Source organism: Mauremys reevesii, linkage group 3 (assembly GCF_016161935.1).
Source record: "Mauremys reevesii isolate NIE-2019 linkage group 3, ASM1616193v1, whole genome shotgun sequence".
Lineage (NCBI taxonomy): Eukaryota > Metazoa > Chordata > Testudines > Geoemydidae > Mauremys > Mauremys reevesii.
Window position 1 is genome coordinate 207696310 of NC_052625.1, and position 19207 is coordinate 207715516.

Consider the following 19207-nt stretch of genomic DNA (forward strand, 5'->3'; position numbering starts at 1 on the left):
CTCAGTGTTGGCTACTGCCAGTCATTCTCTAGCACCACATCCTGGGGCAGGCTGCAGTATCCGCCTGTTCATCACTGGCAAGGAGGGTTTGGACCTGCTGCCTTGCCCTACCCCTGGGCTGCCCTCTGCAACCCCCAGTACCCTTTTGGCCTTGTGCTAGGCTGCAGCCTGGGGCTTTCCAGGCCAGAGCTCCCCAGCTCCTCAGCCTTCCCCAGCCCTGCTCCACTCAGGTACCCTGGGTCCAGCTCCCTGCAGCCAGGCCCATCTCCTTCTGAACACAGAGAGAGACTGTTTTCCTTCTGGCTTCCCTGGCCGCCTTATAAGGCCCTGTAGCTCTGTTTGGGGCGTGGCCCCAGCTGCAGCCACTTCCCCAATCAGCCCAGCCTAAAGCCCCTTCCCAGGGCTGTTTTAAAGCCCCAAAGGGCAAGAGCGGGTAACCACCCCGCTACAGTGAGGCACAATTTCCCTTTACAAAAGCTGTATTGAATCTTCTCCATCATATTATGTTCATCTGTGTCTGACAATTGTGTTATTTACTGTAGTTTCAGCCAATTTGCCTGGTACTGAAGTTAGCCTTACTGGTCTGTAATTGTCAGGATCACCTCTGGAGCCTTTTTTAAAAACAGCATCACATTAACTATCCTCCAGTCATCTGGTATGCAGGTTGATTTAAGCGATACCATGCTTATTTTTTCTGCGGTTTCATATTTAAGTTCCTTCAGAACTTTTGGGTGGATGCTCTCTGGTCCTAGTGACTTAATACTTTTTAATTTATCAATTTGTTTCAAACCCTTCTCTATCGAGCCATCAATCTGGGACAGTTCCTCTGATTTGTCACCTAAAAAGAATGGCTAACGTATGGGAATCTCCACCATGTTTTCCGCAGTGAAGACCGATGCAAAGAATTTATTCTCCACAATGGCCTTGTCTCCCTTGAGTGCTTCTTTAGGCACTTTGAATATCCCCTGGCCCCACTGATTTTCTAGCAGGGGTCCTGCTGATGATGTACTTTAAACAAAAAAAATGCTGTTAGTTTTTGTGTCTTTTGGTAGTTGCTCTTCAAATTCTTTTTTGGCCTGCCTGATTATACTTCACTTGCCAGAGTTTATCCTTTCTATTTTCCTCAGCAGGATTTGATTTCCAATTTTTAAAAGATGTCTTTTTGTCTCTAACCCCCTGCTTGGTCATGATGGCATGTGTTTGGTCATCTCATTTTTCTTTCTTTTTTTTTTAAATTTGGGGTAACATTTAGTTTGAGCCTGTATTTCGGTGTTTTTAAAAAGTTTCTATGCAGCTTGCAGGCATTTCACTTGTGTGGCTGTTCCTTTTAATTTCCATTTAACTAGTTTCCTCAGTTTTGTGTAGTTCCCTTCTTGAAGTGAAATGCTGCTGTGGTGGGCATCTTGGGAATTCTTCCCTCACAAGGATATTAAATTTAATTAATTTTTGGTCTCTATTACTGAGCAGATCAACACTCTTATTCACCTCTTGGATCAGATCCTGTGCTTCACTTAGGACTAAATCAAGAATTGACTCTCTCTCATGGTTCCAGGACTGGCTGCTTCAAGAAGCAGTCATTAATGGTGTCTAGAAATGTGTGACCTGTCCTGAAGTGACCTGAAGTGAAAACTGGCTAGATGGTCGGGCTCAACGGGTGGTGATCAATGGTTCCATGTCTAGTTGGCAGCTGGTATCAAGTGGAGTGCCCCAAGGGTCGGTGCTGGGGCCGGTTTTATTCAATATCTTCATTAACGATCTGGAGGATGGTGTGGACTGAACTCTGAGCAAGTTTGCAGATGACACTAAACTGGGAGGAGTGGTTGATACGCTGGAGGGTAGGGATAGGATACAGAGGGACCTAGACAAATTAGACGATTGGGCCAAAAGAAATATGATGAGGTTCAACAAGGACAAGTGCAGAGTCCTGCACTTAGGACGGAAGAATCCCATGCACTGCTACAGACTAGGGACCGAATGGCTGGGCAGCAGTTCCGCTGAAAAGGACCTAGGGGTTACGGTGGACGAAAAGCTGAATATGAGTCAACAGTGTGCCCTTGTTGCCAAGAAGGCTAACGGCATTTTGGGTTGTATAAGTAGGGGCATTTCCAGCAGATCGAGGGATGTGATCATTCCCCTCTATTCAGCACTGGTGAGGCCTCATCTGGAGACTGTGTCCAGTTTTGGGCCCCACACTACAAGAAGGATGTGGATAAATTGGAGAGAGTCCAGCGGAGGGCAACAAAAATGATTAGGGGGCTGGAGCACATGACTTATGAGGAGAGGCTGAGGGAACTGAGATTGTTTAGCCTGCAGAAGAGAAGAATGAGGGGGATTTGATAGCTGCTTTCAACTACCTGAAAGGGGGTTTCAAAGAGAATGGATCTAGACTGTTCTCAGTGATAGAAGATGACAGAACAAGGAGTAATGGTTTCAAGTTGCAGTGGGGGAGGTTTAGGTTGGACATTAGGAAAAACTTTTTCACTAATAAGGTGGTGAAGCACTGGAATGGGTTACCTAGGGAGGTGGTGGAATCTCCTTCCTTAGAGGTTTTTAAGGTCAGGCTTGACAAAGCCCTGGCTGGGATGATTTAGTTGGGTTTGGTCCTGCTTTGAGCAGGGGGTTGGACTAGATGACCTCCTGAGGTCCCTTCCAACCCTGAGATTCTATGATTCTATAACCTGTTCCCAGTCAATATAACTGTTTCCCAGTTGAAATGCCCCATTGTTATTGGGTTTTCTGTTTGTACCCTCTCTAATCCCATTTCAGCATTTCACTGTCCTGGTCAGGTGAGGGGTAGTATATTCCTACTGCTATACTCTGATTATTTCAGTATGGAATTTCTATCCATAGAGATTCTGTGGCACTGTTTGATTGGTTTAAGATTTTTGCTATATTTGACTCTTCATTCAATATAATGCCACTCCCCCACCAGCGTGACCTACTCTGACATTCCTCAGAGGGGTAGCTGTGTTAGTCTGGATCTGTAAAAGCAGCAAAGAGGCCCTCTTCTAGCAGTTGAGGTGTGAAAACCAAGGGTGGAGAAACTGGACCAGCCGCAGCCCCCCTCCAGCCCAGACACCCCTCCACCCCCCAAGCCCAGCCGCAGCCCCCCTTCAGCCCAGACACCCTGAGCCCAGCCGCAGCCCCCTCCAGCCAGACACCCCCACACCCCAAGCCCAGCCGCAGCCCTCCAGCCCAGACACCCCACCCCAAGCCCAGCCGCAGCCCCCTCCAGCCCAGATACGCCCCACCCCCAAGCCCAGCTGCAGCCCCTCCAGCCCAGACACCCCCCCGCAACCTTTGCACCAGGCAAGCAAGTCACCATGTGCAGACCCAGCTATCTGTATTTCTAATGATTGAATCCCCCTTTACTAATACCTGTCTCTTCCTAAGAACTGGAGTTCCCTCCCACAGAGAGGTCTCCTCAGGGCGAGAGGCAACCCCAGCACCATCTGGAAGGAGGGTCCCAACTATGGGATTGTTTCCCACTGCTCCAGTTGGATGTTTTCCTTCCCTGGGCCTTTCATCCTCCTCACCAGCACAGAGGCTGTCAGACCAGGGGTGGGACCATTCTACTGTGTCCTTGAAAATCTCCTCGGGGTGCTTCTCTGTCTCCCTTAGCTCCTCTGGTTCAGCCCCTCTGCTCCCCAAAGCCTGCACTCTGTCTCTGAGCGCCAGGAGCTGCTTGCACCGAATGCACACAGACGCCACCCGCCCACAGGGCTGCATGCTGCATTCAGTGCAATAAAGGACAGTCCCCACTCTGCTGCTGGACTCCTGCTGGGGGTTGTTTGTTCTCTGTGTTTTTTCCCTTGAGGTGGGGGCTATTGGCCTAAGGTTGGAGAATGATTGTTCCGTAGATCTGGCTCTCATGCTCCCTCTGTCACAGGCAGCCCTTCCTCTTCCGCCGCTCTTGGGACTCTGTGCAAGTGATCCAGGCCTGCTGGTTGATTGGAAAATATTGATTCCTAGTAGATGCAGTCTGGGGGCTCTGGAATGGCTCTGAATGAAGTCAGGCAGGACTCTAGTGCAGTGTCTCTCCCCTCAGGGCCGCTTTCCTGGTCTGACCTTGGAGCATTCAGTCCTCTGGTCACCCTGGGAGCTCCTTACAGCGAGACCCCCTGGATGGGACACCTGGGGAAGCCTGAGGCCCCCAAAGGGCCCTGCCCCCCACTCTGCAGCCAGCAGTGACCCAGCCAGCGTGTGACGCAGACGGGTGGTTAGTCGTCGGGAACACAATGCAGAACAGAGCTTGTTAGCGCAGGGAGCAGGGACCTTCCGCAAAGTCCAGCTGGGGGGAGCCAGAGCCCTGGCCTCCCCCCCGAATCCCAAACTAAGAGACTGACTCGCTTCCAGCAGCCCAGCCTCAGTCTCCCCAGCTCCCCGCCTCTGTCCTTTGTCTCTTTCTCAGGCAAATGGATCACCTGGTCTCTGTTCTCCAACATCCCTGGCTGGCTCCTTGCAGGGGCTGGGCTCTGGCTATCGTTTGCCAGCGTACAGTGTTGAGCGGTCTCTGTGCCCAGGCAGCCAGTCGGCATCACACCTGCCCTCCAGGGGTCTCTGCAATGATCGCACCCCCGATCTCCCCACTTAGATACTCGAGTAACACGTAGGAGAAACTGAGGCGCACATAGTATTCAGAGAAAACATTGCTCCCACTTTGTCCCAGGTGCCATTTCACATCCTCCTGGCACTAATGCACTGGAAAGAACTTCATCATCCTCATGCTATGACTGGAGTACCTCATGCTGCTTCTTTCCAAATACAGAACTTGAACGCTTCTGGCTTTCCTGCATCGTTACTCACATTTCCCCATCTCCATCTAGTAATGGGCCTGTACCATTGTCAGGAACAAAAATCCCACCCGACTTCAAACCAAAAAACCCTCCTTCCTGTTGTCCTTACCTAAGTTCCCTCGAAGCTGCATTGCCACGCAGGAGCTTATTAAACGCCGCACAGGTACTCAGTACTGCGGTGGGGGGAGATGCCCCCCCCCCGATCAGTGCTGCTGTGGGGAGAGAGAGCTTGGGGGGAGTCCTCTCTTTCCCTGCTGTAGCCCCGGGGCAGCCTGCATCCCAAAACCCTCATCCCCAGCCCCACTCCAGTGCTTGCACCCCCAGCCAGAGACCACGCCCCAGCTCTAAGCCCCCCCCCCACTCTGAACCCCTCGGCCCCACGCATCACCTCCATATTGGTGCACATAACAAAATTCATTCCGCACATGTGGGAAAAATTAGAGGGAACACTGGTGCGTACTCTGCCAGCCATGGATTTCTCCATGCTGTCTTTAGCTTTCCTTTTCAATTTGGTACATGTCATCATTTCTAATCTATGTTGATTGCTATTTCGTTCTCCTTTTTCCCATGTTATATATTTATTTAAATAGCGTTGTCCTTGTGGGTGTCCTGCTGCTTTGTGTCGTGGCTGCCTGGCTGGCTACCGGCAGCGAAAGCTCAGCACCATCCAGCCAGCAGTGCCCTGGGGAGTGTGGGGCACAGCTCTGCGCAGCATGGGCCCTGGCAATCTAAAACAAGAGCAAACAAGACAAGGGCATTATCACCTCCTGAGTCAGCAGCTGCGGCTAAGGGATGAGTCCTTTTCTGTTCTCTCACAAGCCTGTCTTCAGGCAGCCCTGCCCCCCTCTCCCAGGGCAGCCAGGGAGTTGGCAAGTGTCTGACCCAGCCCCGAAAGGCCTGTGTGGCATCAGCCTGAGAATTCTCCCTCCTCAGCCATCCCACTTCTCTGGCTAGTGAACACCGAGAGAGAGAGAGTTACTCCCTGCCCAGCTAGAGGGAGGGAGCCGGGAGCCCCATGCTGGGGACGGGATGGTGTCAGGCAAAGCTGCTGCTTCCTGGGGTGGGGTTTCCAGAGCTGGGGCCAAGGGAAGGTTGGTGCATGTGATGCAGGCAGATCTTTGCTGTCCCAGGCCAAAGCCGGACTAAAGGTGCCAGTGTTACTGGGGAGGGGAAATCGCCAGTGGGACAGGGCGGATCTGCTGCCCTTGGAGGCTTCACAGCCAGCTGTGCTGTGTCTGCCACCGGCTCCCCCGAGTGTCGTGGGCGGGTGCACGGTGCGCCGGGGTGGGGGGTGTCCCTGCCCAGCGCGGTGCAGGGGTCACATGGTCCCTTCTGGCCTTGGATGCTCTGAAGTCCCCCACGAAAGCTTATGCTCAAATTAATTTGTTAGTCTCTAAGGTGCCACAAGTACGCCCAAGTGACTCTCAACCCGTCGGGATTGCCCTGAGGAGCCCAGCTGCTAGTCCCCCTCCGCTGGGTCTGCCCCCACCCCCAGGCTCCACACTCGCCCCTCACCTGGCCCGGGCTGAGCCTTCACTGTGCTGCCCCACAGCCAAGCCCCATTTCCTGGAGGGTGCTGGTGCCGCAGCCACTAACCCTGTACCAACTACCAGGGCTGAGCAGGAGCTGGTGGCCGCCTGCTGCCCCACAGCAAAACCCACGTGGTCAGAGAAAGTGGGCTCTGTGGGGCTGGCACCTGGCCTGGCTCTGAGGGGGGGGGCGTCTCCCTGTGGCCCTTGGCTCATGGCCCTGCCTGGGAGGCCTGAGCTGTGCCAGAGGGCTGGGGGGCAGAATACCTCTGGGAGCGGGCGCAGGGCAGTGCCTACCCGCAGTGCCCGTGCCAGGCCACGGGCAAGTGGGGGGAAGCTCTTCCACAAAGGCCCCCTTGCCTCCCCCTGCTCAGCAGGCTCTGGGGTCTCTTCTCCCCTTTCCGTCCTTGGCAAGTTCCCCTGCCCCCTTCAGGGCTCCCCAGCTCTGCTCCTGGCAGTGCTCCAGTGCTCTAAGCCCCTCTGCTGGGGGCTGGCTGTGATGCTGGGGTCTCCTTTCCCCCTGCAGGCCTATAACATCCACGTGAACGGCGTGTTGCACTGCCAAGTGCGCTACAGCCAGCTGCTGGGCCTGCATGAACAGGTGAGTCACTCCCTGCCTGCCTCAGCCAGGAGGGCGGGCCTGTCCCCTGCTCCCCACCCAGCCCAGAGCGCCTCGGCGCCCGCTGCGCTGGGAGTCCTCAGCACCAGTCATGCCCCCGCTCAGCTCTCCGGCCCATGTGCAGGCTGGGCTCTGAGCGGGGTGGGGGGAAGCTAAGCCGAGCTGCTGAGAGAATCTGCCATTCCCGACTCCGCGCAGGGCAGGGGCTGTCTGGGGTGTCCCCTGGCACAGTCCCCTGCCAGGCCCCGGGCCCACAAACTGCTCCCTGCTGTCGCAGTCCGAGCTGTGAGTGCTGCTGTGCGAGGCCAGCCTGGCTCCCAGGATGGGCACTCGCTGCCTGGGCCGTCTCCAGCGTCGGGCAGAAGTTTCCCCTGAGGCGCTTTCATGAGACATCTCTCAGGGTCCCAGGTGGTTGGAGGGACGGGCTCTCCCTCGCCTTTGGGGCAGTGGAGTTAGGTGCCACTCCATCCCCACCTGAAGCTCAGAGGATGGTCCCCATGAAAGGCTCAGGCCAGGGGGCGATGGTGGGGCCTGTGGGTCTGTTCAGGTGCCCGTGTTCTGTGCTCTCCTTCTAGCTAAGGAAAGAATATGGGGCCAACGTGGTGCCCGCCTTTCCTCCAAAGAAGATCTTCACCCTCACCCCAGCGGAGGTGGAGCAGAGGCGAGAGCAGCTGGAGAAATACATGCAGGCCGGTAAGTGGGCAGACAGAGACTCCTCAATGACTGGCACCAGCCAGGGTGTGCACACGGCCTGGGCACAGACCTGCCTGCAGGGCCCCAGCGCCAACCCCCCCCCCCACAGCGCTGCTGGGCAGAGACTTGCCTGCAGGGCCCCAGCGCCAACCCCCCCCCCCCCACACACACCCCAGAGAGCTGCTGGGCAGAGACTTGCCTGCAGGGCCCCAGCGCCTGCCTCCCCCCACACCCCAGAGAGCTGCTGGGCAGAGACCTACCTGCAGGGCCCCAGCGCCTGCCTCCCCCCACACCCCAGAGAGCTGCTGGGCAGAGACCTGCCTGCAGGGCCCCAGCGCCTGCCTCCCCCCACACCCCAGAGAGCGGCGGGGCAGAGACCTCCCAGCAGGGCCCCAGCGCCTGCCGCCCCACACCCCAGAGGCTGCTGGGCAGAGACCTGCCTGCAGGGCCCCAGCGCCTCCCGCCCCCCACCCCCCATAGAGCTGCTGGGCAGAGACCTACCTGCAGGGCCCCAGCGCCTGCCTCCCCCCACACCCCACAGCGCTGCTGGGCAGAGACCTGCCTGCAGGGCCCCAGCGCCAACCCCCCCACATCCCAGAGAGCTGCTGGGCAGAGACCTGCCTGCAGGGCCCCAGCGCCAACCCCCCCACACCCCAGAGAGCTGCTGGGCACAGACCTGCCTGCAGGGCCCCAGCGCCAACCCCCCCACACCCCACGGCGCTGCTGGGCAGAGACCTGCCTGCAGGGCCCCAGCGCCTGCCTCCCCCCACACCCCAGAGAGCTGCTGGGCAGAGACCTGTCTGCAGGGCCCCAGCGCCAACCCCCCCCCCCACAGCGCTGCTGGGCAGAGACTTGCCTCCGGGGGGGAGGGTGCGGCTGTCTCTGGGCCGGGTGCCGTGGGGGGGGAGGGTGCGGCTGTTTCTGGGCCGGGGGGTGCTCCGGGGAGGAGGGTGCGGCTGTCTCTGGGCCGGGGGGTGCTCGGGGGGGGAGGGTGCGGCTGTCTCTGGGCTGGGGGGGGCTCCGGGGGGAGGGTGCGGCTGTCTCTTGGCTGGGGAGTTCCCCAGGGGTGTGTGGCTGTGTCTGGGCTGGGGGTGCTCTGGGGCGGTGCGTGTGGGGCTGTGTCTGGGCCGGGGTGCTCCGGGGAGGGCGCGGCTGTCTCTGGGCCGGGGGTGCTCCGGGGTGTGTGGCTGTGTCTGGGCCGGGGTGCTCCGGGGGGTAGGGTGCGGCTGTCTCTGGGCCGGGGGGTGCTCCGGGGAGGGTGCGGCTGTCTCTGGGCTGGGGTGCTCCGGGGAGGTGCGGCTGTCTCTGGGCCGGGTGCTGGGGAGGGTGCGGCTGTGTCTGGGCCGGGGTGCTCCGGAGGAGGTGCGGCTGTGTCTGGGCCGGGGTGCTCCGGGGAGGGTGCGGCGCTCTGGGCCGGGAGGTGCTCCAGGGTGTGTGTGGCTGTGTCTGGGCTGGGGGGTTCCCCAGGGGTGTGTGGCTGTGTCTGGGCGGGGGGGGTGCTCCGGGGGGGAGGGTGCGGCTGTCTCTAGGCCGGGGGCCGTGGGGTGTGGCTGTGTCTGGGCCGGGGTGCGTGGGGCTGTGTCTGGGCTGGGGTGCTCCGGGGAGGGTGCGGCTGTGTCTGGGCCGGGGGTTCCCGGGGCGTGTGGGGCTGTGTCTGGGCCGGGGTGCTCCGGGGTGTGTGTGGCTGTGTCTGGGCTGGGGGGTGCTCCGGGGCGGTGCGTGTGCGGCTGTGTCTGGGCTGGGGGGTTCCCCAGGGGTGTGCGGCTGTGTCTGGGCCGGGGGGTGCTCCGGGGGGGAGGGTGGGGCTGTGTCTGGGCCGGGGGGTGCTCCGGGGCGGTGCGTGTGGGGCTGTGTCTGGGCCGGGTGCCGCAGGGTTCTGGACGTGCCGCCTGACTCCCGGGTTGTTCCACCCTTAGTGCGGCAGGACCCGGTGCTGGGAGGCAGCGAGACTTTCAACAGCTTCCTGCGCAAAGCGCAGCAGGTGAGCGGGGGTCAGAGGAAGGGCGGGGGGGGGCTATGCCCAGCTCCCAGAGTATGTAGGGGGGACCCTGCAGTGAGCCAGACCCTCGGGGCTCTCTCTCTGCCCCCGGTGTCAGCCGCGTGGCCTCACTCTCCCCTCGCCGCTGGGCCCCTGCCCCTGCCCCTGCCCCACCGCATGCAGGCTCCTGGAGAGGGGTCGCGTCGGCCCGGCATTCGGGACGTCAGCGCTGGCGCGTGGCACAGACGGGCTGTAGGGGAGCCCAGAGCAGCGCCCGAGGCCATCCCGGTGAGCCCATGGTCGGGCCGTGCCTCTGACTGCCTTCCTCAGTCAGTTCCCGGGTCAGAGCCTCCCCGGGCGTCCTGCCCAGCTGGGACTCGCTGGGGCTGGGGCTGGCACTGGGTCTCTGGGCCCCTCGATCAGCCAGCTCCGGGCTGACTGTTCAGTCCACCCACCTCGGGCTTGTCGCCTGCCCTGCGAGCCAACCCCACCCCTGCCCGACCCGGGGGAGCAATGCAACGTACCGGGGAAACTGAGGCACACCTAAACATCATAAAAAGAGCACAGAAAATTCCCCCTTGTCATGGATGGGGGTGTGGGTGGGGGCGGCGGGGGCAGGGCATGGAGCCTCCTCACCTTGTCCCCATGTCCTAGGAGACGCAGCAGATCCCCACTGAGGAGGTGCCGCTGGAGGTGCTGCTCTCCAATGGCCAGAAGGTCACGGTCACCATCCTGACCTCGGACCAGACGGAGGACGTCCTGGAGGTAGGTGGGGCAGGCAGAGGCCCTGTGGGGCACAGATGGGGAAGGGGCTGGAGGTAGGTGCGGGGGGCAGAGGCGCTGGGGCAGGCGGGAAGGGGCTGGAGGTAGGTGCGGGGGGCAGAGGCGCTGGGTGGGGCAGGCGGGAAGGGGCTGGAGGTAGGTGCGGGGGGCAGAGGCGCTGTGGGGGCAGGCGGGGAAGGGGCTGGAGGTAGGTGCGGGGCAGAGGCGCTGGGGGCACAGGCGGGGAAGGGCTGGAGGTAGGTGTGGGGGCAGAGGCGCTGTGGGGGCAGGCGGGGAAGGGGCTGGAGGGTGCGGGGGCAGAGGCGCTGGGGGCAGGCGGGAAGGGGCTGGAGGTAGGTGCGGGGGCAGAGGCGCTGGGGGGCAGGCGGGAAGGGGCTGGAGGTAGGTGCGGGGCAGAGGCGCTGGGGGCAGGCGGGGAAGGCAGAGGCGCTGGGGGGCAGACGGGAAGGGGCTGGAGGTAGGTGCGGGGGGCAGAGGCGCTGGGGGGGCACAGACGGGGAAGGGGCTGGAGGTAGGTGTGGGGGGCAGAGGCGCGGGGGGGGGCAGACGGGGAAGGGGCGGGGGGTAGGTGCGGGGGGCAGAGGCGCTGTGGGGGCAGGCGGGAAGGGGCTGGAGGTAGGTGCGGGGGCAGAGGCGCTGGGGGCAGGCGGGAAGGGGCTGGAGGTAGGTGTGGGGGCAGAGGCGCTGGGGGCACAGGCGGGAAGGGGCTGGAGGTAGGTGCGGGGGGCAGAGGCGCTGGGGGGCACAGACGGGGAAGGGGCTGGAGGTAGGTGCGGGGGGCAGAGGCGCTGGGGGCACAGGCGGGAAGGGGCTGGAGGTAGGTGCGGGGGCAGAGGCGCTGGGGGCAGTCGGGAAGGGGCTGGAGGTAGGTGCGGGGGCAGAGGCGCTGGGGGGCAGGCGGGAAGGGGCTGGAGGTAGGTGTGGGGGGCAGAGGCGCTGTGGGGGCAGGCGGGAAGGGGCTGGAGGTAGGTGCGGGGGGCAGAGGCGCTGTGGGGCAGACGGGTAAGGGGCTGGAGGTAGGGGCGGGGGCAGAGGCGCTGGGGGGGCAGGCGGGAAGGGGCTGGAGGTAGATGGGGCAGAGGCGCTGGGTGGGGCACAGACGGGGAAGGGGCTGGAGGTAGGTGCGGGGGGCAGAGGCGCTGGTGGGGCACAGACGGGGAAGGGGCTGGAGGTAGGTGCGGGGGGCAGAGGCGCTGGTGGGGGGCAGACGGGGAAGGGGCTGGAGGTAGGTGCGGGGGGCAGAGGCGCTGTGGGGGGCAGACGGGGAAGGGGCTGGAGGTAGGTGCGGGGGGCAGAGGCGCTGGTGGGGGGCAGACGGGGAAGGGGCTGGAGGTAGGTGCGGGGGGCAGAGGCGCTGTGGGGGGCAGACGGGGAAGGGGCTGGAGGTAGGTGCGGGGGGCAGAGGCGCTGTGGGGCAGGCGGGGAAGGGCTGGAGGTAGATGGGGGCAGAGGCGCTGGGGGGGCAGACGGGGAAGGGGCTGGAGGTAGGTGCGGGGGGCAGAGGCGCTGGGTGGGGCACAGACGGGGAAGGGGCTGGAGGTAGGTGCAGGGGGCAGAGGCGCTGTGGGGGGCAGACAGGGAAGGGGCTGGAGGTAGGTGCAGGGGCAGAGGCGCTGTGGGGGCAGGCGGGAAGGGGCTGGAGGTAGGTGTGGGGCAGAGGCGCTGGGGGCACAGGCGGGAAGGGGCTGGAGGTAGGTGCAGGGGCAGAGGCGCTGTGGGGGCAGGCGGGAAGGGGCTGGAGGTAGGTGCGGGGGGCAGAGGCGCTGGGGGCAGACGGGGAAGGGGCTGGAGGAAGGTGCGGGGGGCAGAGGCGCTGTGGGGGCAGGCGGGAAGGGGCTGGAGGTAGGTGCAGGGGCAGAGGCGCTGGGGGCACAGGCGGGAAGGGGCTGGAGGTAGGTGCGGGGGGCAGAGGCGCTGTGGGGGGCAGACGGGGAAGGGGCTGGAGGTAGGTGCGGGGGGCAGAGGCGCTGTGGGGCACAGACGGGGAAGGGGCTGGAGGTAGGTGCGGGGGGCAGAGGCGCTGTGGGGGGCACGGGGAAGGGGCTGGAGGTGGGTGGGGGGGGCAGCGGCGCTGTGGGGGCCAGACGGGGAAGGGGCTGGAGGTAGGTGGGGGGGGCAGAGGCGCTGTGGGGGGCAGACGGGGACGGGGCTGGCGGTAGGTGCGGGGGGCAGAGGCGCTGGGGGCAGGCGGGAAGGGGCTGGAGGTAGGTGCGGGGCAGAGGCGCTGTGGGGGCAGGCGGGAAGGGGCTGGAGGTAGGTGCGGGGCAGAGGCGCTGTGGGGGCAGGCGGGAAGGGGCTGGAGGTAGGTGCGGGGGCAGAGGCGCTGGGTGGGGCACAGACGGGGAAGGGGCTGGAGGTAGGTGCGGGGGGCAGAGGCGCTGTGGGGGGCAGACAGGGAAGGGGCTGGAGGTATTTGGGGCAGGCAGAGGCGCTGTGGGGGCAGCCGGGGACGGGGCGGGTGGTCGGTGCGGGGGGCAGAGGCGCTGTGGGGGCAGGCGGGAAGGGGCTGGAGGTAGGTGTGGGGGGCAGAGGCGCTGGGGGGCACCGACGGGGAAGGGGCTGGAGGTAGGTGCGGGGGGCAGAGGCGCTGGGGGGCACAGACGGGGACGGGGCTGGAGGTAGGTGCGGGGGGCAGAGGCGCTGGGTGGGGCAGACGGGGAAGGGGCTGGAGGTAGGTGCGGGGGGCAGAGGCGCTGGTGGGGCACAGACGGGGAAGGGGCTGGAGGTATTTGGGGCAGGCAGAGGCGCTGGCGGGGGGGCAGATGGGGAAGGGGCTGGAGGTAGATGGGGGGCCCCCCTGGCTGTCTCTGGGGTCACTCACCAGCCCCCCATTCCGGTGTCCCAGCACAGCCCCCCCCCGGCAGGGTGGGACGCGGGGAGCTGCCTGGCCTGGCCCTTCCTGGCACGAGGGGGGTTCTGCCCCACCCCAGGCCGGTGCCAGCTCCGGAGGGCTTTGGGTGGGCTGGGGACGCCGCCTGGGGGGCCCAGGACCCTTGTGGCTTCCTGGCCCTGCGTGTGCCCGCGGCGCCCAGCCTCCAGGGCCCCTCGCAGCCTGGCGGGAAGCAGAACGCGGCGGGGGCTGCGGGAAGAGGTGACGTTCCGCTCGCTCGCTCCCCAGGCTGTCGCCTCCAAGCTGGATCTGCCCGAGGAGCTCGTCGGCTACTTCAGCCTCTTCCTGGCGAGGGAAGCCAAGGACGGAGCCTTCTCCTGTGAGTGCCTCGCTCCTGGGGGGCCGCAGCCGGGGAGCCCCGTGGTGGCCTGGGGGGGGGGGAAGGAAGGGCAGGGCGCCATGTGTGGGGCAGGGAGGGGACAACCCCAGTGAGCCGTGGTGGAGGGAAGGGCAGGGTGCTATGGGGGCCGGCGCCAGGGAGGCAGGGCAGGCGCTGGCCATGGGGCAGGCCCCCTGTGAGGGAGGGCAGGGCGTGGGGCAGGGTGCCGGGCAGGCCCCAGGGAGGGAGGGCAGGGCAGGGCACCAGGCGTGGGTCAGGCCCCAGGGAGGGAGGGCAGGACGCCGTGGGGGTGGCAGGCCCCGGGGAGGGCAGGGCGTGGGGCAGGGCGCCGGGCAGGCTCCTGGGGAGGGAGGGACGGGTGCCGTGGGGGTGGCAGGCCCCCGGGGAAGGAGGGCAGGGCGTGGGGCAGGGTGCGGGGCAGGCCCGGGAGGGAGGGCAGGGCACTGGGCGTGGGGCAGGGTGCCGTGGGGTGGCAGGCCCCGGGAGGGAGGGCAGGGCGTGGGGCAGGGTGCCGGGCAGGTCCCGGGACGGAGGGAGGGGAGGGAGGAAGGGGCGGGCAGGGTGCCGTGGGGTGGCAGGCCCCAGGGAGGGAGGGCAGGGCACGGGCGTGGGGCAGGGTGCCGGGCAGGCCCGGGAGGAGGGCAGGGCGCCGTGGGGTGGCAGGCCCGGGAGGGAGGGCAGGGCACCGGGGAGGGAGGGCAGAGTGCGGGGCAGGCCCTGGGGAGGAGGGCAGGGCACCGGGCGTGGGGCAGGGTGCCGGGCAGGCCCCGGGGAGGGAGGGCAGGGCGCCGTGGGGGTGGCAGGGCCCCGGGGAGGGAGGGCAGGGTGCGGGGCAGGCCCTGGGAGGAGAGCAGGGCCCGGGAGGAGGGCAGGGCGTGGGGCAGGGTGCGGGCAGGTCCCGGGATGGAGGAGGAGGAGGGAGGAAGGGCGGGCAGGGTGCCGTGGGGGTGCAGGCCCCAGGGAGGAGGAGCAGGGCACCGGGCGTGGGGCAGGGTGCCGGGCAGGCCCGGGAGGGAGGGCAGAGGCGCCGTGGGGTGGCAGGCCCGGGAGGAGGGCAGGGCGCCGGGCGTGGGGCAGGGGCGCCGGGCAGGCCCCGGGAGGAGGGCAGGCGCCGTGGGGCAGGCCCGGGAGGAGGGCAGGGGCGCCGTGGGGGCAGGCCCGGGAGGGAGGGCAGGGCGCCGGGCAGGCCCCGGGAGGGAGGGCAGGGCGTGGGGCAGGCCCGGGGAGGAGGGCAGGGCGCTGTGGGGTGGCAGGCCCGGGAGGGAGGGCAGGGTGCCGGGGTGGGGCAGGCCCGGGCGTGGGAGCAGGGTGCCGGGCAGGCCCGGGGAGGGAGGGCAGGGCGCCGGGCGTGGGGCAGGCCCTGGGAGGGAGGGCAGGGCGCCGGGCGTGGGCCAGGGTGCGGGCAGGCCCGGGAGGGAGGGCAGGGCGCCGTGGGGGGGGCAGGCCCCGGGGCGGGAGGGCAGGGCACCGGGCGTGGGGCAGGGCGCCGGGCAGGCCCCGGGGAGGAGGGCAGGGCGCCGTGGGGAGGGCAGGGCGCCGGGCAGGCCCGGGAGGAGGGCAGGGCGCCGGGCGTGGGGCAGGCCCCGGGAGAGGAGGGCAGGGCGCCGTGGGGTGGCAGGCCCGGGAGGGAGGGCAGGGCGCCATGGGGTGGCAGGCCCGGGAGGGAGGGCAGGGTGCCGGGGGCAGGCCCGGGCGTGGGGCAGGGTGCGGGCAGGCCCGGGGAGGAGGAGCAGGGCGCCGGGCGTGGGGCAGGCCCCCGGGGAGGGAGGGCAGGGCGCCGTGGGGGTGGGAGGCCCCGGGAGGGAGGGTAGGTGTGGGGCAGGGCGCCGGGCAGGCCCTGGGAGGGAGGGCAGGGCGCCGTGGGGTGGCAGGCCCGGGAGGAGGGAGGGCAGGGCGTGGGGCAGGGTGCCGGGCAGGCCCGGGAGGGAGGGCAGGGCGCGGGCGTGGGGCAGGCCCTGGGAGGAGGGCAGGCGCCGGGCGTGGGGCAGGCCCCGGGAGGAGGGCAGGCGCCGTGGGGTGGCAGGCCCGGGAGGGAGGGCAGGGCGCCGTGGGGTGGCAGGCCCGGGAGGAGGGCAGGGCGCCGTGGGGGCAGGGTGGGGCAGGGCGCCAGGCAGGCGGGAGGAGGAGGGCAGGGCGCCGTGGGGTGGCAGGCCCCGGGAGGAGGGCAGGGCGCCGTGGGGGCAGGGTGTGGGGCAGGGCGCCAGGCAGGCCCGGGGAGGAGGGCAGGGCGCCGTGGGGCAGGCCCTGGGAGGAGGGCAGGGCGCCGTGGGGCAGGCCCTGGGGAGGGAGGGCAGGGCGCCGGGTGTGGGGCAGGCCCCGGGGAGGGAGGGCAGGGCGTGGGGCAGGGCGCCGGGCAGGCCCCGGGGAGGGAGGCCAGGGCGCTGTGGGGGTGGCAGGCCCTGGGGAGGGAGGGAGGGCAGGGCGTGGGGCAGGGCGCCGGGCAGGCCCCGGGGAGGGAGGGCAGGGCACCGGGCGTGGGGCAGGCCCCGGGGAGGGAGGGAGGGAGGGAGGAGACAGCTCTCCTGCTCTCAGGCGGGTCCCTGGCCCGGCCGAGCTGCGGGCTCTGAGCGCTGCTTTTCCTGGGCAGTCCTGAGGAAGCTGCAGGAGTTCGAGCTGCCCTACGTGTCTGTCACCAGCCTCCGCAGCCCCGAGTACAAGATCGTCCTGCGCAAGAGGTGAGTGGCTCGGCCGCCGGGCTGCCCGGGGCAGGGCCCTCGCTGACTGGCTCGGCTGCCCGTGGTGTCCCCGGTGTCCCTGGGGAGCGAGGAGCAAGGCTGGGCCGCGCCGCTCCAGGGATTTGCCCTGCTCTCTGGGGCGCTGCCTGGCCATGCTTTCCCCAGCGCAGGTCACCGCCCCGGGTCTCACCATGGCGCCTGCCGCATGCCCCGCAGAGACCCTCCCCTGCCAGGAGCCGCACACCCAGTGCCGCTCGGCAGGGCGCCCCTAGCTCAGCCTGGCCAGCCAAGCGCCAGGCTGGCCGTGCTGCTGGGAGCAACACCCCCACGCCAGGCTCTTCCGAGAGCCGTTCCTCTCCCTGGGCCCTTGTCTCTGAGCCCCCACGTTCCTGGCTGCCTGTAACTGCGCTGGGTTCGCCTGCTCGGCTCGCTGTGCCTCCCAGCGGTGCTAATGGCCTCCCACAACCAGGTTTGGTCACTTCGCTCCCGTTGTCTCCACTCAGGCTGATTCCAGCCAGCTCCCGTTAAAGGAGCTGTTCTCGCCCAGGCGGCATCCGTGATGCTTGGCCATGCCTCGTTCCCTTTCACAGTCAGCATGCAGAGAGCAGGGCACCCAGGGTAAACTGAGGCACGCCTGTCATAAAAGTATTAGCAAAAACTCTGCTGTGCACCATGCCTCGTTCCCTTTCGCACTCAGCCCGGGTCTGCATGATAGATAATGATAATAATGGAGATATCCTGTCTCCTAGAACTGGAAGGGTGATCGAGTCCAGCCCCTGCCCTCACTAGCAGGACCGAGTGCTGATTTTTGCCCCGGATCCCTAAGTGGCCCCCTCAAGGATTGAACTCACAACCCTGGGTTTAGCAGGCCAATGCGCAAACCTCTGAGCTATCCCTCCCCCCAGACGGAATTGCTGTGGAGGGTTTCAATAAGCCACACCCGAGCGACAGCCTTACGCCGTGTAGCCAGTGCCATGCTGGTGTGGCGTTAGTGACACGCTGTCAGTCTGTAGTGCAGACCTGCCCTCAGTGTGCAGAGAGAGCAGGGAACACTGAGCCACGTGCACAGACCAGAACAGCTCACCAGAAGAGTCCCTTGTCACCCCTTGGGCCTGACCAGGCCCCCCACGACCCTACACTGCTGCCCAGCTATCGGGCGTGCCGGGGCCCCTGGGCCCCACAGGCTAGGGCAGGCCGAGGGGCTGGAGTGTGTGGCAGTGCCCTGCCTGTGCCTCCCCCCTTGAGCAGCACCTCTCCCAGGTGTGTGGCTAGACTCCACCCCCCATCCCCTCCATCCCTGCTCATTCTCATTGATGCGTGTGATGAAGTGGGAATTAAAAAAAATATTTATGAGAGTCCTGTGTGTGCCTCAGTTTCCCCTGTGTGCGGCACTGTTCCCCCGCGGGTGGGAGGTCTGGGGGCTCTGGGGCAGGTGAAGACACAGGTGTGGATGGCGCCTGGCGGCCTAGGTCCCATCTCCATGCAGCTCTCGAGAAGACAAGGGCAGATCCCATGGCCGGGACGCGGACACCTGGCGACTGGCGACCCAGAGAGACGTGGTCCTGCCTCTCCGCAGGGGGCTGAGCCCCATCCCCCAGCTCGGGAACAAAGGCCGGGGGGGTTAAGTGTGGGCTGTGGGGAGCAGTCGGGGGCACCCCGGGAGTCTGACAAAGGAGATCGGACAGACGGGGGGACAGAGCTTGAACCACGGGGGTCACTGCAGCTGGGCTGGGTGCCGGCTGCCCACCACGGACTCTGGTGGAGGCGGTGAGGCCCTGTGGCTCACCGAGGGCTCCTCCCAGAGCCCCCACCCGCTGGGTCCGTGAGCATGTTGGTGGCCTGGGGAGATCAGTGACTGGGCTGGGGTCACTCGTGCTGCCCCCGAACGCCAGTCCAGCCCTGGTGCGTGCCGGGCCCTGCTGACACAGTGTGCTCCGTCTCTCCTAGTTACTGGGATTCTTCCTACGACGACGATGTCATGGAGCAGCGGGTGGGGCTGAACTTGCTGTATGCACAGGTGAGTGTCTGCCCGGGCGCTCCAGGCCCTTGGGCCCCTTGTCTGTGCTGCGGGGCCCGGCCCCACGCAGGCTGCTCCTCATGGCCTCTGCTCCTTTGCAGACTGTGTCAGACATAGAACGCGGCTGGATCCTCGTCACCAAGGAGCAGCACCGGCAGCTCAAGTCCCTGCAGGAGAAGGTCTCCAAGAAGGAGGTGAGTGAGCGGAGTGGGGGACGGGGAAGGGAGCTGAGTCTGAGGGGAGAGGCGGAGCTGGCTCAGGGTCTGGCCACTGGGCCCACTCCGTCACTTCCTGCAGTCGGAGGAGCCTGGAGGCTCCCTGACCCTTCTCCAGCTGGGAACAAATGGGCAGAGGTGCCCCAGGCCGGTGGCAGGGAGGGTCCTTGGGCCTGGGCGAGGGGTGAGCCTGGCAGTGAACCTGTGCCCGGCTCTGCCTGTAGTTCATCCGCCTGGCGCAGACCCTGAAGTACTACGGCTATCTCAAGTTCGAGCCCTGCGTCACCGACTTCCCCGAGAAGGGCTGCCAGGTCATCGTCAGCGCCGGCAACAGCGAGCTCAACTTCCAGGTGCGGCTGCCCAGCGAGCAGATCAAAGAGGGCAGCTTCAAGGTGACACGCATGCGGTGCTGGCGGGTCACATCCTCGGTGAGTGCCCCTCGCCTGCCGCGGCTCGGGTCAGGCCCTCCCGCGGAGCTGGGGGGAACCCGTCGGTCCCTCTGGGTCGCCCGCCTGCCCCCACGGCTCGGGTCAGGCCCTCCCGCGGAGCTGGGGGGAACCCGTCGGTCCGTCTGGGTCGCCCGCCTGCCCCCCACGGCTCGGGTCAGGCCCTCCCGCGGAGCTGGGGGGAACCCGTCGGTCCGTCTGGGTCGCCCGCCTGCCCCCCACGGCT

At 66.0% G+C, this 19207-nt stretch overlaps 1 protein-coding gene across 1 annotated transcript in view; it reads left to right on the forward strand.

Annotated features, from left to right (window-relative positions):
* SNX17 (sorting nexin 17) overlaps positions 1 to 19207 on the forward strand; it is a 39390-nt gene that overhangs the window by 16034 nt on the left and 4149 nt on the right. The window contains exons 2-10 of the mRNA XM_039529348.1: positions 6852 to 6926; positions 7520 to 7637; positions 9554 to 9618; positions 10270 to 10380; positions 13517 to 13607; positions 16216 to 16303; positions 18251 to 18320; positions 18422 to 18514; positions 18760 to 18963. Coding sequence (XP_039385282.1) covers positions 6852 to 6926; positions 7520 to 7637; positions 9554 to 9618; positions 10270 to 10380; positions 13517 to 13607; positions 16216 to 16303; positions 18251 to 18320; positions 18422 to 18514; positions 18760 to 18963 — 915 coding nt within the window. The remainder of the gene's footprint in view (positions 1 to 6851; positions 6927 to 7519; positions 7638 to 9553; positions 9619 to 10269; positions 10381 to 13516; positions 13608 to 16215; positions 16304 to 18250; positions 18321 to 18421; positions 18515 to 18759; positions 18964 to 19207) is intronic.